This window comes from Melospiza melodia, chromosome Z (assembly GCF_035770615.1).
Source record: "Melospiza melodia melodia isolate bMelMel2 chromosome Z, bMelMel2.pri, whole genome shotgun sequence".
Classification (NCBI taxonomy): domain Eukaryota; kingdom Metazoa; phylum Chordata; class Aves; order Passeriformes; family Passerellidae; genus Melospiza; species Melospiza melodia.
The window spans coordinates 13288518-13311506 of NC_086226.1; the positions used below are offsets into that span (position 1 = coordinate 13288518).

At 35.7% G+C, this 22989-nt stretch overlaps 1 protein-coding gene across 2 annotated transcripts in view; it reads right to left on the minus strand.

The window, feature by feature from the left end:
• The window catches only part of TTC33 (tetratricopeptide repeat domain 33), a 44401-nt gene that overhangs the window by 13746 nt on the left and 7666 nt on the right, over nucleotides 1-22989 (minus strand). For both annotated transcript variants that reach the window (XM_063180933.1, XM_063180934.1), the window contains exon 3: nucleotides 6555-6636. In XM_063180933.1, the coding sequence (XP_063037003.1) occupies nucleotides 6555-6636 (82 nt within the window). The remainder of the gene's footprint in view (nucleotides 1-6554; nucleotides 6637-22989) is intronic.

Here is a 22989-nt window from a genome sequence, read left to right on the forward strand (position 1 = left end):
GTGCCATCCCCTCGGTTGGTGGTCCAGTTACATCAATAAACCGACCTTCACCCCCAGCGAGTGTGCCGCTCCTTATTCTCGCCCCTTCCGACGTGAGACCAGTCCGCAAGCCAGCCCAGCCCGAGGCCTACAGACGCCAAGGGGGGCTGGCAGTTCACGCAGCTGGGTGTCGGCCACAGACCACCTGCTCGCCGGACTTCGCCCTAGTGGCCGCATACGCTCCGCCGCAAGAAACATCATAAACACGGCTTCTAAATAGCCTTTGGATTGATGCTTCTGCTGTTCTGTGACTAAACTTTTCTAAAGACTAGTCTTATGGCTTCACTTTAATTCCATCGATGGACTGTAACTTAGAATTCAGAAGTATCTAAAAAATCTTCAGAAAAACAATCTGCAGCACTATATTATCTGCCCTCTTTTTCCTACTCAACTCTTCTCAATGTCTGCATTTTGTATCAAAGTCTATGATAAATGTTATGTGTTTTCCAAAACTTTCAGATGAATTACATTTCTATAGCCAGTTTCCCCTATTTGGAGCAGATGTGTGAAGTGAAGCAAACTGTTACTAGTGGAGAAGCGTACATTCTACCAAGATGAAGGGATTCTGCATCTACCAGCTATCTTCTACATCAGTGTCTTAATGTATTTATTCTCATAAGAGAAAACAAATCCAAGTATATATTTACAGGAACATTTTTATGTATCCCAAGTACTCTGTATTTCCTACCAGTACTTTCTACTGCAAACTAATTACAAAACATCTGTGTAAGTGCTTAGGAAATCATTTGTAGTATTTAATGAATCTTACTGGTTTGTTTACTGAATTATTACTTTGCTAATAAAGGCAGTTATTCCACTTTCATCTATTTATGAGTATTGTGTGCACCAGCATAAACAGCTGCTTTAAAAATGCTCTTCCAGATCATGTAGTAATTACTTTGCTCCTAGTAATTTTGGCATTAGATTTTCCAAGTACATTCAAACAAACACACATTTGAATGTATATGCATTTTTATCCAACACAGGTAGTTTTTTTTTAGTTATTAATAAAATGACTCAGGTACAGTTGTCAGTCAGTATAATGAATATACTTATTAATGCATACTATTTTCCTACACTTTTTTTTTCAGGTGAAGAGGTCATCAAAATGAACCTACAATGGCAGACATAAATGTGTGCAGCCTCGTCTTGGCTTACTCTGCTCCAATCTATCATGAGTAGATAATCATTATCTACTCATTATAATGATATCATTATCACTTTAATAAAACATCTCTGTATGCTACTTGGAAACTGAACCAGCAAACCAGCTATTCCACACCCAAAAAACCACACTGAACAAGGAATAAAAAACACTGCCAGCACAAAGATTTCCTGTGCACAGATTTGACAAGCAGTGCTCAGTCCTTGTGGGGTACAGACACATGGGCAAGACAAGCCAAACAGGAACCACATGTGCTGTAGCCTCCTTGTCACACAGCGTGCCTGTCACATACTCAACGTGCAGCCACATCAATATGTGTGTATACATACACACACACACACACTCTCTCATACAGGGTACATATGAAGTGATGCGTATATATATAGCGATATATATGTATAGTGATAATACTCCATTAGAAAACATTCTTAAAACTAATAAAAAAGTTAGGAAAAAAATTTATGAAGCAGAAAAAACATCTCAAGACTCTCACTACGGGCACACACACACACACATATGTATCTGAAAAGTGACTGGAGGGAAATGTCTTATAAAGATATTCAGTAAGTGGATTTTCAGGACTTGCTTTACTCAAAGAAATTTATCTTTATTACACATTTTAAAACAAAAACATCCCCATGTCCTATAATAACTTCATTTATCAGACTTTTAGAAAAAGTCATACAAGATAAATTAGAAGAATTAGAAGAACTCAGTGGCAAAAAACCAATTAAACATAGCAACTCTCATCAGGAGACTGACCAAGTATTAGAAATCCAGGCAGCAGAGTGATCCATCATGTTCTGCCCACAATATTTTGGAAGTGTTATGAATCTGAGTAAGTTTTGGTTTTTAATGAGCTCAGTGGATTGAGGCTGAATCACTATATATAGATACATTCCACTTCCAGTGAAAATGACCCAATTCCTTTTTCCATCCAGTAACCCATTTCAAAATACAGATTAATAAAATTCATCTTACTCATAAGTAGTTTACATTTACTCATGCTCTAAAGCTATTACCATTGCACCATACAGAAATGCTTTATTGCAATTTAGATTTCTGGAGTTCACACTAATTTTTTGACAGTTTACTCTTCTCTGTACGCATCCCAATTCAAGAAAAACAAATTTAAAATAATCAGCACTTACTAGCTGACTTATTATAATCTAAACTTGGGATTTTAAGTCTGGTCATGTCTTAGAAACCTTGTAATTTCTTAAGTAGGAAGAGAGATAGAAGTAGATATTATTTCTTCACTGAGTTCAACATTAAGACAGCCTTTAGAAGAGGGGATATGGAATGATTTGAAGATTATGGGTTTCATATATAAAAACAAAGAAGTGACACGTATCTCATAGCCTGGTCCTGTTCAAATGAATGCAAATTGAGGATGTAGCATTGAAGGAAACTGGATGCTCATACAGCTGATGACAAAACATCCAAAAAAATTATAAAAAGGAACTTAACTTGACAGTTTACATCTGAATTTACTTGTTTCTAAAAATATATATATAAAAATTTACTTTTTACTACTTTAAAAATTCTGTCATAGTTGCATAGTCATCTGAGATCTGAGGTGCAACTGTCACGAGATAAGCAACATGAACCAGGTGAATTCTCAGGAGTAGTACTAAACAGCAGCAAGTCTGGCTCCCAAGACAGTTTGTTGTATAACATCACAATGTATCAAGTCTTTTGATATCTCTCTTCATCCCAAAATGTCCCACATGGTCCAGTCACCAAACATTAAGATAAAAAATCAGAGTATGCCAAAGTCTTCTCCTCCATCTTTGTAGTTCAAAGTAGTAAAAAAATAATCCAGTCAATATTTAAGAAATTCAGTCCACAGTTAATTTCAAGCAGTCTTAGTGGCTCCATTAATATAGGCAGTCTTTATATATTCCTTTGAATATACTTACAATACTACTTATATTAGGCTGCTGTTGTTGGGTCTTTTTAAAGATTTTTGTTTTTCAACAAAAACGCAGAAATGAACAAGCATAAACATTTACTTTCCAGTCATTGCTCTTGCAATGGGGAAACATCTTAGGCTGGTGATGAAGTATCAAGTATGTATACTGACAGATCTTGCATGCAAAGAAAAGTGGACCCCTAACCTCTCAAAAACCATAAAAAACTGTTTTTAAATGGATCAAAGAGTAGCTGAGAGCAACAGAAAAAAATCTCATCAATTTCTATGTATTTTTGAAGCAATTGGGCAATTCCACAGTGATCCATGTGATTTTCTGGAAATACACTTACTTCAAATAACTTTGACAACTAGGAACTTTAAACACTATTTTTGCTCTTCAGAAGTACTGAAAGACATTTGTCCTACATCTGTTAAAATACTTTAATAAGGTCTTTGAGAACTTACCACAAACATTTACAGATTCCTACAGTGCCATTATCGTATTTATCTGAGCTGCAGTATTGAAAATGTTAAGTTTGCTGTTGAGAAAGGAAATACCCAACATAAGGTTATCCTAATAAATGTAAGGGCATAAGAGAGATACTCAAGCCTGTGCAAAACAAAACCCACTTCATCCTCCAATGCTAATTCTCCAACCGATTTTCTTCATAACATTTTCTCGCAGATAGAAAATTAATACAGACCATAAGGAATCTTTGCATATTGCACAAAGTCTTTCCTAACATGAATCTCCTCCTCTAGTATGTGACACATATATCAAGACAGGGGGATTTTTACAGACACAGAGCTGGTCAGGCATTTCTGACACTGCTGTACAGTTCCTCCAAAACATTTTCACTGAGCTACACTGTAATAGCTGCAGTATTTGTGCTGGTATGCTGGACTGGTACAACACAGTCAGCTCTAAGACTGTATCTCTTGAATATTGGCCACGATATTTTTTGAATGAATTATGCATTTCTGTTTTGGCAAAAGTGGATTTCTACAGCTCACATCAATGCTTTTAGAAGTACAAAGGTATCAAATTACACATTCTACTAAACAGCTTCCAGTAAGCATAAGTCATACTGCAAAAAAACATCTGCAATAATTATTTGCATGTATGAAAGAGATGTTACCAACTTAAACATTACATGTTTTATTAAAAAGATTCAAGAAATAGTTTTATAAACGTGTATTTTGTACACAAGCTTTTCTTGTGTTCTCATTCACAGTGTAACAAGTGTTACCCAATACAAGAAAGTGAAATCAAAAAGAAATGGTGCAACTGCTGAGAATTGCTCTTTTTCCAGAAAGAAAGCAAAGGCATGGCAGAAGAGAGGGCTGGGCTCCTTCAGCATTTCTTTTCAGCTTTCATTATTCTCCACTTGTATCATTAGACAAGAACAGATAACTCACAAGAGGAATCACAGTAACAGAGCCGTTTCTCAGTTCCTCTTGGTCAGCAGAGAAGCTGTGTGTCTCTAACTCACCTTTGCCATTTTGCTGAAGTACAGGGACTGGGGAGCCAAGTAACTAACAACCCCTCAGAACTATTATCTGGAGCACAGATTGAACCACATTGTAGCACTCACCTCTTTGGATAATTCACTGCATCATAGCTCCAGTCCAGGTAAGCTTACACACTTCACAGCTGTCCTACTGTTTTCAATGTGAAAATACTTACTTTTGGTGTAATTTCAATTAAACAGAATGCTTTTGGAGACCTATCTTAAATTCTTGCATTCACATAAGACCATAATAAAAACAGTTACAAGGGAGCTGTTGACTAATTTGTCCCACTGAGCAGAACTGCTCTGAAATTTTTAACAGCTTTCTGTTTATTCAAAACAGAGTTAAAACTTTAAACTATGATAAAATTTACCAATACCATCTTCACATCCTAGCAGATGTGAAGACCTTCTTTACTAGTAAAGTTAAAACTTAAACTTATAAAGGAACAGCTATGTAAGTTAACACCCTTTAGAGCAATCTGGAGTGCTGCTAATTAAAGCAGAATTGCATTATCCTGTGTCTTCCAATAATGCATAATCAGGATTTGAAATTCCTTAATACATAGCTCTGCAGATACTAGAAATTGACACATGAACAGAAAGCATTGAAACAAATTTGTTGAAGAAAACTTTTCAAGCACTTCTAAACACAGAGAAGTCCCAGGCCAAAGCTTGCTGGAGCCTGAGAAAAGGATCAGGAGAGTAGTATTGCTACATGCTCATGCCATTTGGGCAACTCTTTTCCAGCCATTCCACTAGTCTAGACAGACCTTTCACTTACACTAACACTTATGGTTGTGTAATATACTTCTCCCAAAACATGTTAAAGAAAAACCCTTAAGCCATAAGAATCTCTCAAACCAAAAACATAACCTAGTAAGAGCTAAACCTTCTGCAGCTACATAAAACAAAAGCATCCTTCAGAATGCATTGTCTTGAAATGAAGTCATGATTATTCTATTAATTCTTTTGCAGAATCAAGCTTTCTTCACCAGACAAGATGACTGTGAGGAGCAAATGTGGTAATATCCATCAGAGAAAGCAGCCACCACACCTTGGAAAAGAACCAGCATTGGTTCTTGGGGTTTGTTGGGGTTTGGGTTTTTTGGCTTCTTTTTTGGGGAAGTAGGGGTGTTAGGGTCCTGATTGGGGGTTTTACACAATAAAGAATTAGAGTAACTACAAAGATTTTAAAGCTAAACGGTACAGCAAACTTCCTAAAAGTTACAAAACACATTCACCAATTTTTTTTATTCTCTTTTCCTCTCTCGCAAACAATTTAGCTTTTCAAGACCATTTGCTGAAACTCAATAGGCACAGCTTATGGGGCCTCTTGAGATGCTTCCTACCATCCAGAGGGTGCCTATGGGAGTCACAAGAAAGCTGGAGTGGGACTTTTACAAGGGCATGTAGTGATAGGACAAGGGGGAACAGCTTCCAACTGAAAAGGGGCAGGATTAGAGGAGATATTATGAAGTATTTTACATGACTGATTTATCTATGTAACATTTAATACAAAACCAGATTGAAGCAAACCATTTGCACACAGTACCCATGTTTAATACTGACAGTAGACAGTATTAAACCCAATCTTTAGAAAGAGCAGGCAGATTTTTAATGGTCAGATTTGCTAATCTATCACACTAAGGCTCTCCTTGATCCCTCCCTCCAATATAATTTTTTTCTCTGCAATGTAGCAACCCAATTCCAACCCAACAAAGATGTTTACTCTGGCTGGCTGGGATAACAGCATTATTCCAATTTCTGTTAAAAGACACCCTGTTAGTTGGTAAAAATGAAATACCCAAATTGTGTTGCAGTTCCTGCGCACAACAACTAAATAATACTGCCCAGTACTTGTTCACAAGCACAATGTTTTCTTTTCTAATTTCTAAACTGGCAAAGAATTGCCATGCCTTACCTGTGATTTCATCTCATAAAGTGTAGCATCCTCTGGAGTTAACTGAAGTGCTTCATCCCACTTGACAAGAGCCTCTCTGTACCTGTAGTTAAAACAATATTACAATGTCAGCATATTTAAAGGGACTGGATATTTCTTTTATCCTGACATTGTCCTTAAGAAAGTCCATGGCATATGATTAGCATTAATAATTTTTCTAATTACTTGCCCATAAGAACTGTTTTCAGGAACTAGGTATTTTCTGTTCTGATCAAATGGATACTAAGTATTACTACAGAACCGACCTCAAGTGAACACTGGAACCTGAGATAAAGCTTAGTGACTTAAAACTACAAATCTTGAACTGAGTCCAATTTCCCTCACTGTCAAAATCACCCTTAGCCAGGCATAAAAAATATATTCTGAACTCAACATGCCATGATACAGTCATAATTTAAAACTTCTTTTCCATTCTTAAAAGCCTACAATTCTGCACTGTAAGATATTGTAAGACTCTAAAAACATATAAACAACTTTGGTGTACAACTGTAAGAAGGAAGTGAATAGTAAACAGCTATACTGAAATCACTTTTTGGGAAAGCATACACCATGTTGCTCTTTCCTAGGAGAAAGAACAAAACAGAAGAGTTAACTAAAACCAATAAAAAGTAGTCTTGAGCAAACCGGTAAAACTTGAACCACAATGAAGAACTGTATAAGAATAGTGAAATGCAATTACAGACTTTCAGCAATAAAGGTGGCCTTTCATCAACATTAATGAGTCTGTGGGGTTATCACATATTCTCTAAACTTCAAAATCCACATTTTATGGAAGTGTGTGTGAATGCCTGCATTTATATAAATTACACTGCAAAGGTCTGAAAACAGTTACTCTTGGGAGATACACATGCTTCAATTTTAATATAGTGTAGGTAAAACTACAGCAATTTTCACATGTCCTTCATATGAAACAGTTTTTATCTTCCCCTACTCCCCCCATTGTTCCTTCCTCTTCCTTTCCCCAGTTTTCAGTCCTCTGGGCTGTATTACAGCCGCAGGTTTGCCAGAGAAGTCACATAAAGACTTCAAAAACTTCTGAATCAATTCAGAATAGAAAAAACAGACTGGAAAAGCAATGCAACTGAAGTCAAACTCTCACTATGATTCAGGTATTACTAGATTGTAAATTACACTAATAAGTGTGATATTTGAATGCTAAGCAAAGGATGTTTCAATAAATTTTCACATTTCCTCCAAGTTTAGGCACCAGCTGCACATTTTTCATGTCAGTTCACTCCCCATGGGCAGGTGCTCACCCTAAAGAAAACATCATGACATTTTCTACATGCCTCAATAGAAGCGTTATGCTGCTATTTACTTAGTGGGAACTATTTTGGGACAAGAAGATTATAGTTTAGCCCAAGACCTAGCACAGATTTGCAAATAAAGCCTACATGAATAAGGGTCTTCAGCTCAGTTAGGTGGTGTCCTGGCCATGCAGAAGGTGCAGTATTGTGAGTACAGAAAAAAAGTTTAGTTAAAAAAAAGTTTTGGAGAACAGAGAAATTATAGTAATAACATCAGGAACCAGAGAGGAGAGACCAGCACTGCATTCTGCAAGTAAAAAGATGTAAGAAAAGAAGTTGCATTTCAGGAACCTTCATTTTTACTTCTACGAAGGGAACAAAATTGCTCAAAGCACCAATCTGAATGTGATAAAACTCAAAGCAAGAATCTGCTAACTCTGAAAGAAGGATCAAATATAAGCTAATATCCCCCAAATCCTGCTGGGTTTTGCTGCTGATTTGCCAACAGTCTGCCAAGAAAATAAAGATGGACATGGGAGAAATAGTACATTCACAGAAGCACTATGCTACATGTGTTTCTGTGAGTGAACAGTAAATATGTATCTCTGTCTGTGAACATCAGAAAGTGTGTTCCAAGAGAAGGAAGAACAGAATGACAGAATCACTTCCCAGACCAAGAAGACATCAGCAGAGGGCTGGTGAAGGAAAGGCTCCACCTACACAGGACTGCTGACTATCAGCTTACAGTCTGCAGATACCCACAGGCCTGGGAAATTGTCTTCTTATCAGTGCGCTTATTTCCTTTAGAAGGTCTGATAAAACATGTCTTCTCTATTCTTTTAAATACTCAGAAAAAAAGATCTTTCTATTGCTGCTCCAGGGGAAACTAAGGATACTGTCCTTACTAAGCAAAAATGAGCCACTGTTGCTTCCTCTAGAAATGCAAATTTAGGAAAATTTCTTTATATAAGGGTAGTCCATTAATCAAAGAATGTTCTATCTTATTCTTCTGGAAGAAAAGATTACAGAAAAGATTATATTAAATATCAACCACCATTCTGAAAAAGATTCCTAGCGATATAACATAAGATTATAAAATCAGTGTTTTAGGAAATGCTTTATGAAAACCATAAACCTTGGCTGAAATAACAAGGGAGCTAACACACGGGTAGTGTTGCAAAATAAATAATTTTTAAAATAGATAATTTTACTGTTTCCCAGGATCTTTTTTTTGAGCTGAACTGTACAGCTTTACCACTGTACGATACCATTGTGAGGAGAAGTAGTTTTGAAAAGGAAAGCTTTGATATAAATATGACATCTGCTTTGGGCTTGGAGCATCTGTCATTTAAGGGGAGGCTCAAAGCAATCTTACCATGGTGCAAAATTACCCAATTTGGAAGTGGGGCAGGCATTCAGAAATGGAATCAGACTCTTCTCAGTCATGCCCAGTGACAAGACAAGAAGCAATAGGCACAAACTGAAGCACAGAAAATTCTATTTAAGCATATCTCCATCACTGGAGATATTCAAAACTCAACTCACAACATCCTGAGCAATTCACTGTAGTTCACCCTGCTTCAAGCAGGAGCCGGAGTAGAAAAATCTTGAGTTCACTAGGCTTTTATGACACTAAAATATTAGCAAAATCAGTGATCATGATTTATGGTATTATTATCTCTTGGCTACATAAAAACCAATTTTAAGCAAAACATAAACTGACAAAAAATAGATCCATTAATTTTTAGATCTCTGGGGTGGCTATAAAAATTTATCTATTGTAGTAGTAAAGTCACAGAATTCTAATAATGCACATATCCTGTTTATAATAGGTTATGAAAACAGTATTTCCAGAAAAATTAAAACCCTTATGCATACATTCATTATAACTAAGCACCTAAACTGTAATACAAAGCATTGTTAAGATAAGACTATAATACTTTGAAATGTAGAATTCCTGTTACGTGAGTACCCAGACCCAGCATACTTATCTACCCAGTGATTTCAGCCAAGTAGTATACTTCACTACAAAAAACTATTTTACAGTTACAATCAGAATTTAATTAGCATTTGCTCTTCTTTATTGCAAAGCTTGAAAAAGAAATAAATTACTGACAACTGGATACATCTGGAATGGCTTCAGGACAAAAGACCTGATAGATTTAGACATTTTTTATTTAACAGGTCATGAAATCCCATAGCTCCAGTACCCCTAAAGTACTGGAACTGCTCTCTTTAGATGTGCTCCTGACCATCTGGGAGCTGCAGAAACTTGGCACGTTTTTTACAGCTTGCCAAACTTTTGAAACAAATATCTCATGCTTGCACTTAACTTTTTCAACACCACTCATGGGAAAAACAGGATCTCTTGAACTCTTAAATAAGATCATTAAAACAGATTTTAAAAAATGTTTGAGGTTTCTTGGTAAAAAACTATCATTCAGATTACACAGAGATCAATTTTTGAATCACATACATAAAATGGTAAAAAGCAGCACCACAGCTCATGAAGGATTTAGAGTTCTATATTTTCACTCTCAGGCTTGCTACAGGCTGATGCTTCAGGAACAGAGTGAGACAGGACATAATCAGAATGACACTGAAAATATCTGCAAATATAGTAAAAAGAGGAGACAGTATCAAATTCAGATAAAATGAGACCTATCCGCAGGAGAGAGGCAGAGTACAGGAATACAGTGTCAGGAGAAGACATGAAGACACCTAAGATCTGGGACTTCTTTTAGACTTGGATGGATAGTCCTACAATCAAATGTTACAGGATAATGAGGAAAAACACAGACAAAGCTAAAAAAGGGACAGCAAATTTTAAAAAGAATATGCCTAATTGTCAAATGATCACAGAGGAGGAACATGAATGGTCTGCAGCCACCAGCAATACCATCTAGAACAATTTTAACCTATGCAGGGTCAAATTCAGAATTTGTTGGAAACCAGAGGAAAAGAACACTAGTAAGTAATTATACAGACTACACAAAACCAGAAATGAAAATTAAAGCAGAAGTAGATTACAGGAATAAACTTCCCTTTTTAAGCTGGGAGATGATGCAGGCCTAGACTCTGGAAGGAAAGAGATAAACAGGTAAATGTGGAAACTAAGAAGGAAAATGGAGAATGAACGTAACATGGCTTTTTTGTTTAACATGGTTTAAAAACTTAATATTTCTCTAACACAGATTTTCACAGTAAAGTACTTCCTCTGCTGGGGAGGGAGATGTACAGCACTTAGTAGAATCATTTACAGAAGAACAGTTCATAAATGAGCAACAAGAAGTTGTTTGCTTAAACACACACAGAAAATTTATTTCCACAGCACATATAGCCTGATAACAGTCGTAGAATTAGTACACCTTACTACCTTGCTTCATATGAAGTTTTAGCAACTTCCCGATTTTTTGTCAGACAATTCTGACAACTATTGGTGAAACATGCTCACTGCAGCACAAAAACATGGCCATTTTCTGATAGTGTCAAAGGTCACTTGTGATTATGCATGAAAAAACCAGCTGTTTTATTATCCACTAAACCTTTCAACAAAATGTTTTAATTTAACAGTCTCAGTTAGATGTGGCTACACAAGAGGTGCATGCAATTCTTAAAGGCCATACATGTGGGTCTTACCCCACAGTAAAGGAGACATAAACAAACTCACTGCAGCTACCCTTTGAGAATTGACAGTGGGGCAAAACAGCATGAACATACCTGAAGCACATAATTTCAAATCCCACATATTGAGAGTTACTATTCTTGCACACATTAGACCATTTAAAATCAGGATATTAACACCTGGACACTTGCAGTGTTCAACATGAAAATACATCTGGTTTATATAGTGAGCACACAGCTCTGTTACATGTGAATCAGTTGAACATACCATAAAATTAAATAGCTACACAAGTATTTCAGACACTTCTCTCTCCCAATGACTTCCACAGAAGAGCAGATAGGAATTATCATTTCATCATGTGCCAGAAGTAATTACCATCCACCATGACAATGAACTACAAGACCAAATTTTTCATGTAAGCTCCACTCACCAGTTTCCTAATTTTAATTCCAGCCACAAATGTAAATATGGCTCATTTCTATCACTGTATCTCATAGGCAAATGCAGTTTGGAAACTACCTTTGTCAAAGAAAAATTGTGAAATACAACACTGGAGAAAGATAAACAAGTTAATATAAAAAAATCAAGTACCCTAAAGCAAAAGCCACAGAATCAGGATTCTGGTACAATCTCTGACACATGGCTTCTCTCACAGGAATAACACTGAATTTCCTCAAACATTATTTACTCGTTACTTTTTCACAATCACTTTCTTGAGACACAGGAATGGAGTACATTACAGTAAATAATTAAAGCAACAAATACAGACAAGATGGGGAGTGAGCAAACATGTCTTTCACAAGTACATTCCACACAGAATTGTGAGCCGAAGGCTCTGCTGCCTTTGACTTACTTTACCCCATTCTTTACAACCTGGTCAATCACTATTTCATGCTCCACCCCACTCAGATACCTCGCTTATCTGTAAGCAGACAAGAAAATTTGCAACACAAATGCAAATTTTCATTCCCAGGCCATCAGTGTGTGCAATTTCAGGGCTTTGTTCCCAAGGGAGGCTTTGGGAAGCATGCATGTGCCTACACTTGTCTTTAGTCTTCAAAAATGACACCATTACTTAAGTTCTGACTGAAGAGAATTATATAGTTGGTTAACAAGCAAGTTCAAAGCACATGGTTTTCTTTTAAAAAACCCTTTTTGTTCCAGGCAACAGAACAAGTAAGTTGCATATTACTGAAAAAAATCTTAGTTAAAAGACACCAGTCATATGCAAAACTCTATATACTGGACATTCTACATTTTGTTCCTGGCCTTGCTGCAGATCCTTTCTGGACTCGGCACTGCTACTTCATATTTTTCTCTCAAAATATGGCTTTAATAGAAACTTATATAACACAGAGGAATTTACTTACCTGCAATGAGATTACATCATGCTGACTGTCAGAAGGGCTACAAATACACTGCTAATCAGTTGCAGTAGTCCTGAGAACTCGATACTGTACTTTTTAAGTGAGAATAATATCTCAAGGTCTTGCTAGAAGCTGTTAACTCAGACACCAGAGCATTATTCAGAGTGCAGGACAGCAACTCCAAGAAATTACACTTCTTTCAGTTAAGTAGTGGTTTTTCTGGTTTAGTTTTGTCATGGAAACCACAAGTTTTTAATCAGAAGTGACTACTGTCATTGACTGGATACCTGCTTAACTATAGAATTATTAACAGACAGACTGTGGTGAGAAGTATTTAGGTTTTTACCATGTAAAAATCTGAAGGTGCAGTATGGATAAATGTTTGACCTTCAGTACAAGACAAAAGAAATAATCCATTTCTGCCTGTATTCTATTAACGCTAAACTGTCAATTACAAAATAGAACACAAAGATGTGTAAAAATGCACAAGGAAATATCATAATCCACCAGATAGCACACAACATTCAAGAACTTCTCTACAGAGAGGCAAACCTTTTACCTGTATTTCTCCAATATCTATAGCTGCAAGTTAGGTACATATCTGTTTTCTATTTAGAAAGGCAGTGCTAACAACAGGCTTGCTGATACATAGGAAACAACAGCTATATGCACATACTGGAAGTCATATTAGAGTGCTTAAGAACAGCAATTGTCAAGACATTCCACACCACTGAGAAATATTCTCATGCAGTTAGTACATTGTATAAATAGTGTTCATTTACAAACATTAAAAAGGATAAATATTAATTACATTCATATAGTTAAAATTCAGTTACAAATGCTTTTATGTTCAACATTAGTATCAGATTAGACCACAGCTAGTAAAAAAGACAACACCTAAGAATCCCTCTACAGGGTCTAAAAGCTGTATGCTTTCCCACCATCTATGAACATGTGGAGTGTTTTGTTAAAGACCAAACTTGCAATTTAATGTAATTAGTATTGGGTATTAAAGTCATTTCACAGATTAGAGCTCTGTAGGAAGCCCAAATTCACAGGGACAAACAGGAGCAGCATGAAAATATAAGAAGGAAATCAATTTTTATTACACCTCAACCTGCTATTTTCATTATCTAAGCAGTAAGAACTGACTATCCTAACCCTGCAAGCTTCAAACTAGAATCAATTGTATTGTTTCAGTAAAATCAGTTCACTATTGTAGTATTCTAAACAGAAGTTGCAAATTAATATAAATCAAGTATTAGACATTACAGTAGCTGTAGTATTTTAACTATTCACAGACAAGTAACACATTTTTATTGCTGGAATGAAATTCTAAATAGAAAGCTTTAGTTCTTCAAAATATTTTCAACAGCAGTTCCTCTGAAAGCAGCAAGAAGGAAAAAATTGTTATGCTGCCTTTGAAGCAATATTCTGGTCTTGAGAATCACTTGTTCAGATACCCTTTAGACACACAGTAGTAGATGCCATAATGATAGGTGTCAATTCTTTTGCTGTTAGCTATGAAGATATTTATTCCTTTTAAGCTTTTAATTATTTGTCCACAGATAGCAGGCAGTTCTCACTTACTTAACATTATGATCCTAACACTTCTCAGAAATCTGACATAGAAATTAAGGCTTCAAGTCAATAAAATAAATGCTGGGCTTAAAACACCAGCATTCCTCTATCTTCCTCAAAATTGTTTACTGCCAAATTATGATGTTCAACATAGGGTATTAACATTACAAAATATTTTGGGAGAGATGATTCAAGAAAACAACAGTCTGCTCATATATTAATCTGATCAGTTCCATTTCACCTAGTTGACATGCTTTTGTTATCTGTGTTAAATAATGTAATTTTACTTCATTTTCTTTCTTTCTATTACTTACAGCCACTTTACAATATTTTCTGATGAATAATAAAGACAAGAAGTTATAGACAAAAACAGACAAAAATACAAAGATAAGGGAAATGTATACTTCTCTAATGTATTTTCATACTTGAAAGGCAATTTTATTTTTTCATTAAAATTCCACTAAGTTAAGTAGGCAGGTGCTCTATAAACCTCCCACACAGCTGAAACTACTAGAGAGTACTGATTTCAAATGACTACTAAGTACTAGTCAGCAATAGCCATGAAGTCTCCTGAAATAAGTAAAATATAGATGTCTAATGAACAGAACAATCTATCTGCAAGGACATAATATACACAGATGTACAGACTGTATGGATACTGGGTGTCATTACCTAGAATTAAGGAAACTATCACAGTTCTAAGTCTCACAATAACCAAGAATTCATCCACATGAAAGTGGCAAGAAGAGCAGCAATTTTCACTACCAGCACTACCACAGCAAGGAGCGGTGGCCTTCAGTGTCACTAGACACAAACGCTCTACAAAGGGTCAGATGAGTCACGTTTGTGCTTCAAGACCCATGGCAGAGCTGACAAATCACTTACAATGCTGTTCCTACTGAAATGCAACCTCACAGGAACCATTCAGGCTGATGGTTTTGGCTGGCACTGTCATTTTGCACAATAATGCAATGCCTATCAAAAGAGGAACAGCAAGAACTGTTGGAACTATCTATTTCAATGTCTTTTCCACAGTACAGCATGCAATGCAAAATAAAACATTAAAGATTCAACAGAACATATCAGATGTTTTTATCTGCGCTGACTACTGGATAGGAATACTTCAGTGACTTGTTCAGATTATCCCATGCTTCTGAATTCTAACTCGTAAAATCCATTCTCCCTCTTAGTCTTAATTTATGACTCAAATCCTATGTTCCACCTAGCAGGAAACATCTACAAGGAATATTTTGAGTTCTGAAAGATAGTACCACCAAGAGATTCACAAGACACTTTCAAGAAAGCAAACAGGGCAACAGACAAAAGATTGCTGTGAAAATGTTTTTTTTTCTCTTCTGGGAAAAAAAAAAAACACCAAAAAGGAAGCAAAGCTTCATAGCTTCCTGCATTCTGGACAGCAGACCTGTGTCTCAATTATAAAAATATGCCCTTTAACATATACTCTTTACATGTGAGGTTGATTGCACTGATAAAATGAACATACTTAAGTCGACTTACAAAAGTCTCATCTCTACAATTCCTTTTCCTGAATTTATGACTCTACAAACTCTAACAGCACCAATGAATGTTCTTTAACTGAAACACCATACCTTGGTGGTTTTTTCCCAGTTTTCCTCAATATTTATGATTTTTATCTCTCAATCTCAATTCATTATCAGAATAAAGACCAAAACTAACCCTCCCAATCAGTTAAATTAAATAAAAACCAACAAATTACGCAGAGAAAAAGGACCAGGTTAAAGATTTTTCATACTTACACAATGTTTAATGTAATAATACCATTAATTTGTATAAAACTTCCTTAGTTTTTATTACAGCAGTTCCGCAAATTAATTAGGACATTTTAATTATTTTTGTTCAATTTTAGTATCAATTTCCTTTTTTCTTTATACCAACAGCCCTTCTAATTTTTTTCCAATGTTGCTTACAATTCCCTTCTCACTTTGGAAAAGGGAGAAAAATAATCTCTTTTCTTTTCTCACAAAAGAAATCAGTTACAAAAATAAGTAATTTCTGAAATCTTACTCATTCAATTCCACCCACGATATCAAGAATTATCAGAATTCTGCCATATTTCTGAAAGGCAAATGTTTTCCAACAACTTCTCAACCTTCTGGTAAGTCCTTAAAAGTTGTTCTGCACTCTCCTCACCTACCTCAGTTTACTTGCCTGTCCCTGCTTTGAACCAGTTTAAAAGCTCTGGTTCCTTGAAGCAAATCAACAGCCTAATCAAGGTTATGACCTGTCCAACAGTTTGTTTTAAAGTACCAGGCAGGTCCCTGGTGTAGTTCTCCATTTGGAGAACTGCACTGGAGAGTGTTATACTGGAATCACACGGCAGAATTACTTCATCAATCAAAACAGCTGTTGTGATAGTAATGGAACTCAACGCATTATAAAAAAATGCATTTTAAGAAACAGCATCCTATCACTTTCATACTCAGAGCTCTGCAAAAAAAATTTCTAATCTGACAGCAACAGGAAGATGGTGTCGCAGGCACTGACTAAAGCAAAATTTATTTTCTGGACTAGAAAATTTTCATTTCAATCTCAGCATGTGATCCTACCCCTAGAATGCTATATGTACACCTTTTCGTTATCAAGCCCCTATTTCAGTTCTTTTTGAGGTCTCAGTAAATATTAATCAAATTCAAATCAGAAATGCTCTTTGAGGACTGGAAATTGGAACACTTAACTGAATGACACTTAACTGAATGACAGTTTAAATCTATTTTAAAATATACAATATTTCAAATATATCCAGGAAAATAAATTATGTGAGCAACACCAGGAAAGGTTAACCTTCGGGCAAACAGATGACTTTCACTCACAGCCTAGAATAAAACCAACATAAAACATCTATGTCAGCATCCAAATTCACTGAAGGCGGATTTATCGTCACAAGAGCCAATTCCCAGGAAAAGTTTGTATTAAATCTTCCAGACAAATACAGCTTACTGCAGAGAAGTCCAGGCTGCAGACTCTTTTCATAAGTCTATGCTATTCAACATATTTAACAGGTGTCTCCTATTTTTAACAGTAAAAACAGGACTGTGGAGCCAGATGAATACAATCCATTATTCACTGCCAAGATCTCTTATCCAAAGACTGTTGCTGAAAAAAACCCACAACTATGAAGTGTATTTTGTTTAAATGTAGTTTCCTAATTTTTGCCGAAGACAAAAAGCTTAAGCCATGCATGGTCTACTACATTGGATTTCTACTGCCAGATGACAGGTCAAAGACAAAACATAATAAAATTTGGTTTTATTATGTTTTTATTACTTGCTTTAATAAAATTTATTAAAGCAAAAAATTGCTTTAATACTTGTCATTTAGTTGCTAGAGCCAGTAAAACTCCAGAGACTGGCACAAAAATATATCCAATTCGTTATAAGAATGGCAGCCTGTAAAAATTATTAATTAGTTTGAACTGACTGCAAAATAGCAAACTTCATTTCTTCATAAAAACAAAAGGAATAAAAAGAAAGAGAGGAGGCTTGCATTACCTCTTTCACTATATGTTACGAGTGTACTGGACAGCATTCATAGGTGGAAAGGTATGGTTCCTGTCTAAAACATCTGAATTTCAGAATTTAAAAACAACAGTATAAACTTGAGGATGATACTGTAAATACTGAGTCTTCTCTATGAGACCAGGACAAATGTACTGGTCACCCAAATTACCATTAAGAAAAAAACACAATGTCTATCACCAATTTCATACTGATCTGATTTACCAGAGTACTTGACAATGTATTTTAACATACTGTCATGTTAGGACTCTCTCTGCACCCACCCCACATCAAAAAAGTGTACTTTAGTTTGTACTGCTAAAATTCTGGAAAACTGCTAGTAAAATCCCTGTTTAGGGACTTTAGGGAATTAGAAGTAGTTTGTTCACAATCTAACGATGGAAGTGAGACAAAAAGACTCATTTGAAAACAGATGAGTGTTTTGTAAGTGTAACAAGTGCAAACAAATTCACAGATAACAATTACAAATTTTATGGGCAATACAACAACGTAACACAGACAACAGCTAGACAACATAATAGCATAAATGAAATAACTTCTCTCCTCTTCCCCTGCTGTTTGGCCACTCACTCCCATTTTTCTGGCTCTTTTGTCAAAAGCATTTAGGAACCAGATCAGAAGCAGCAACCAGAAAGAGACTGTTTTCCAGCCAGGCTTTCTCTGCAGTGCTGTGACTAACTGGTACTTTGAGTTGGCTTCCCCCAGGGTAAAAACAAAAAAAAAAATGGGACCATGGCAAAGTAGTGGAAACGAAAGAGCAGCAGAACTGGGTCACACTGACCCCCAACTCAGATCAGTTTATCCAGTGGTAGAACTGCAATCTTTGACCAGGTACTTCCATCAACCAAAGCTAGGGAGAAGGCACACACCACCCTGGCTTTCGATTAGCTCAGCCCTGACATTATTTAACAACTGTCTACAAAATTACTGCATTGTTAACTGCCACATAAATAAATCAATGGGACAAAAAACAATAGAGGAAGTCAAGATACACAATAAATTATATTTCTATAAATTTGATGTCCACATGTTACTTTACAGGACCCTTCCAAGCAGTCATTCTTGTGGTAGTAGTTAATGTTATGAAGTCAACTCATTAACAACATCAAATATTTCTACAATGTAAACTGAGAATACACCATTCTCAATTTTCCCCATTTGCTTTTTGAGTTAACCCTTCAAAAGACTTGGCTGAACAAGATGTTGATAGAGAGTTTTGATTCTAAGTCTTTACTGCCAAGCATCATTTTTAGCTTACGGATACTTTCACAATATGCCACAGGATATGGAGGACATTTAGGGAACTATAAAACAAGCTGACATGTGTACAGGAACCAAGACCTTATAACAAAGTACACTGCAATATCCTGCTTCTGTAGAAAAACACTGAACCAAATGGGCAATTACAATCCTTTAAAATCAGTACATTTTAATTTTGGAAGATACTGACAATGAGTACACATCATGTTCAGTAAGGACTGGGCAAGAGATACTAAATTACTATTTCAAAATTAAATTCCATGAATGACAGAGACAGTTAAAACAAGGGCAGTGGAGGGGGATATTATCTTTGTCAGCAACAATAACTAGACTTAAAGAGCAACTGGCAAAAGTTATTAAATTAGGAAACCACTTAATTTTTTTCCCTACTGCTTCCCCTATGAAGAGAAATAATATTAAGAAAAAAATATTTCTAAACACAAAAGTCTCATTATTCAAGTAAAACCAATTTCATGTATTTAACACTAGATCTGAACAAAAAGACAAATAACAAAACCATCACTTTAAAAAAAGATATGACCACATTTTACAGTATCCATGTTATAATACATGATATAATTAATGCAGGGGACTCTATGAAGGAAGTGCAAAAGGCCTCAGTTTGTATTTCTCTATAAAAACTGCTCAGATTATTAATGTAAATTACTAGGTTTTGCTAAATTGTACTATGCTAGGCATATAAATAATATAAATGCCTACATTTAAAAGCTGCATCATTAGAATTTCTAACTGAGGTTATAGGCAAAATCTCTAAGCTCAAACATGTTCTTTAACCTGACAGGTAGACTTTTGCATCCAAGAACTCACATGAACCTCTACTTGCCATCTACCAACACCGACCTGCTAGCAGAAATTGATTTTTGCAGGATGGCAGTAGTGCTGGCTTTACTCCCACCAAGTCACCCATTTTAAAAGACTATCCCTGTCTCTGGCAGTTTATTCCACTAACATGCAGGAAGAGAAAAGGAATGAAGACAGTTTCAGAAATCAAGCCAGCTGTCAGATACACTCACACTGAAGCACTTCACCTCAACACAGCACTTGGGAAGAGAAAAAAAATTGCGCCAGTAGCGCTCTGCTAGGTACACTCATTGTCCCTCGTATGTAGCAGAAGGTTGTAAAAGTTCATGCAGCAAAACATCGCAAAAACTGGCAGGTGGATATAAACATGAGATTAAAGGAAAATCAGACTGCCAGACAAATTAAGTAAAAAACTGTAGAGTTAATTGCTCCACTTTTGTATACTGTACAAGGCTAGAAATATGCCAGCCCATGTGCATTCACACATTTTAATTTTTCAAGCACAGCTATGATGTGAGTGATAAAAATTAAATGCAGAATATTATCATAATGAGTAACGAAAATAAAAGTAATTCAATATCAATATTTATATTTTTATGTAATTTATTTACAGTCCAGTGTGTGATATAGTTAAGAACTACCACAAAGATATTCTGGGATTAGATGCAACTGTCCTACTGGGTCATAAACAAAAGGAAAGCATGCTCGGAATGGGACAAAACAAGAGGACCAGCAAGTAATGTTAAAATCTAGAAACTATTAGTTACTCCCTATAAAAATCTGAGACAAGTATTCATTCGTATATATAGAGAAAGGATAGAAAATAGAATGAATACTTTACACAGAGACATTAACATATACATGAAAAATTAATACATACTGATGAAACACGTAAGAACCTTTTTTTAATGCTTCTTTGGTTCCAGCAGCATTCTCTACATATTTAAGTATGAGGAGAAATGTTAAGTAAACAGACATATTTTTGAAGAATTTGCTTTAAAAAAACACTGCACAAGACATATCCAGTGAAAAAACACAGCTTTTCATTTATAAAATTCTGTAAATTACATTTCATGCATAGAAGGAACAGACCCTCTAGACAAAGGCAGGTAACACAAATTACCCTTCCTTCACCTCCAAAAAAGCACTGATAAGCCCAATTCCTTTCATGCCCTCACCTGTGTTTAGGTACCTCACCTGAGGTGTTTACAGTCACCACACAGGCTGTACCTCTTTCTCCTCACACTGTGAAGAGATCTAGAATGAATACTGATTCTTGTCCTGGCTGACAACAACTGCCTAAGCTATACAGGATCATACATAGGCTCCAAATAAATTATACTTTCTCTGAATAAAAATATAAATATATCTATAAAGACATATATAAATGATTCTACAGTCTACAGCTGGAATATTCCTTCTGCTTCTGTTTACAAATACATACATACAGAAATATGCACACATTGAAATACAGATGGCTAGTATGGTGTCACATTTCAATATCCTCAAGGAAAAACAATTCTAACAAAAAAATACTCTCAAAACTATTCAAACTCTGGGTACAGCTTAAATAATCTACAATTCTTGCACTCACTCTCAGAAAAATCTGCACTAAATTAGTAATAATTTCATAACTGAACTCCTGCTTTGACAAATAATAACCAGATGTTGGAAAATAACATTTCCCAGAACGAAAAGAAAATAGCTAATTTAAAGATAAATTACAACTTAAACACGAATAACTACTCAGACAGTCTGCAAAGAACTTCCTTCTCAATGAAAGGGGCCAGCTAGATGCATCACCAGGAAGCAGCAACTCTATCAGTAAGTGATTAACAAAATAAAGCTAGCAATAAAAATTAACTTAGACAAAATAATGAATGTCTTACTTTACACAACAGGTTACAGGACGGTTTTAAACACTGCAAAACACTCTCTGCACTTTTTTAATTCTGTAGAAAGGTTATGAGGCCTGAAAAAAAATCCATACATTCTGACTAATAAGAGAGAAGCTGTAACATGCTTTCTCCAAAAAACAAAGGTACAAAGTCTGTACTTGTTCAGTCTTTTCTGTTTCAGCTCATGTGTTCTGCACCCAGGACTTCCAGCTTACACACCCTTTGTCTCTTTAGTGAGCATATGATGTGTACAGCATTGCCAAGGAAGTGTAACAGTTAGGAAGTTTTATAGAGACACAATATAGACATTAATGCTAAACACAGAAGAACTTTAAAAAGTGACCAAAGTCTACTTTGACTAGAACTCCTGACAGTTTTTATCAAGCCCCCATTTGCAGTGTATAATTTGACTTACAGTGTGAAACCTACTTATGTTCTCTGCACTTTTGCATGACTGACCCAAGAAAACTCTCAATCAAATAATTACTGATGTTAAAACTTTTCATTTTGTCTGCAGAACACTGATATTGGTAATTCACTCTGAAGGATGTAAGCATTACATATAATAGCTAATTGTACCTGGTATGCAAATTACATCCAAACTCATACTAAACAGTTATTTTCAGCCTACAAGGAATAGTAGGCATGAGTACTTACTACATACTTCAGGTTTCATTATAAGCATTTTCCAGCAATTTCTCCTATACATAATCATAAAAATCCAAACTCTGTAGGGCTTTTAGATTACTCTTATGAAAGAGTCAACGCTGCCAATATACTGTAACAGCAGCCAAACAGAAACTTAAGACTTTATTCTTGAAGCCAGACACTAAAGTCCATAGACTCTTAGCCTATCTACTGAATCAATCCTTCTAATTTTTTAAATTTAAAACATATATTTGCTTTAAATGAGATCAGTTAGCAGAGATGGTAAGAAGGCAGTCCAGTTTTTTTAATTTGTTTCCTCACCAAAAGTATTCCACAAAGATACCTGTACTGGTGAATCAAAATTTAAAAAGCCACAGGAGCTACCTTCTGT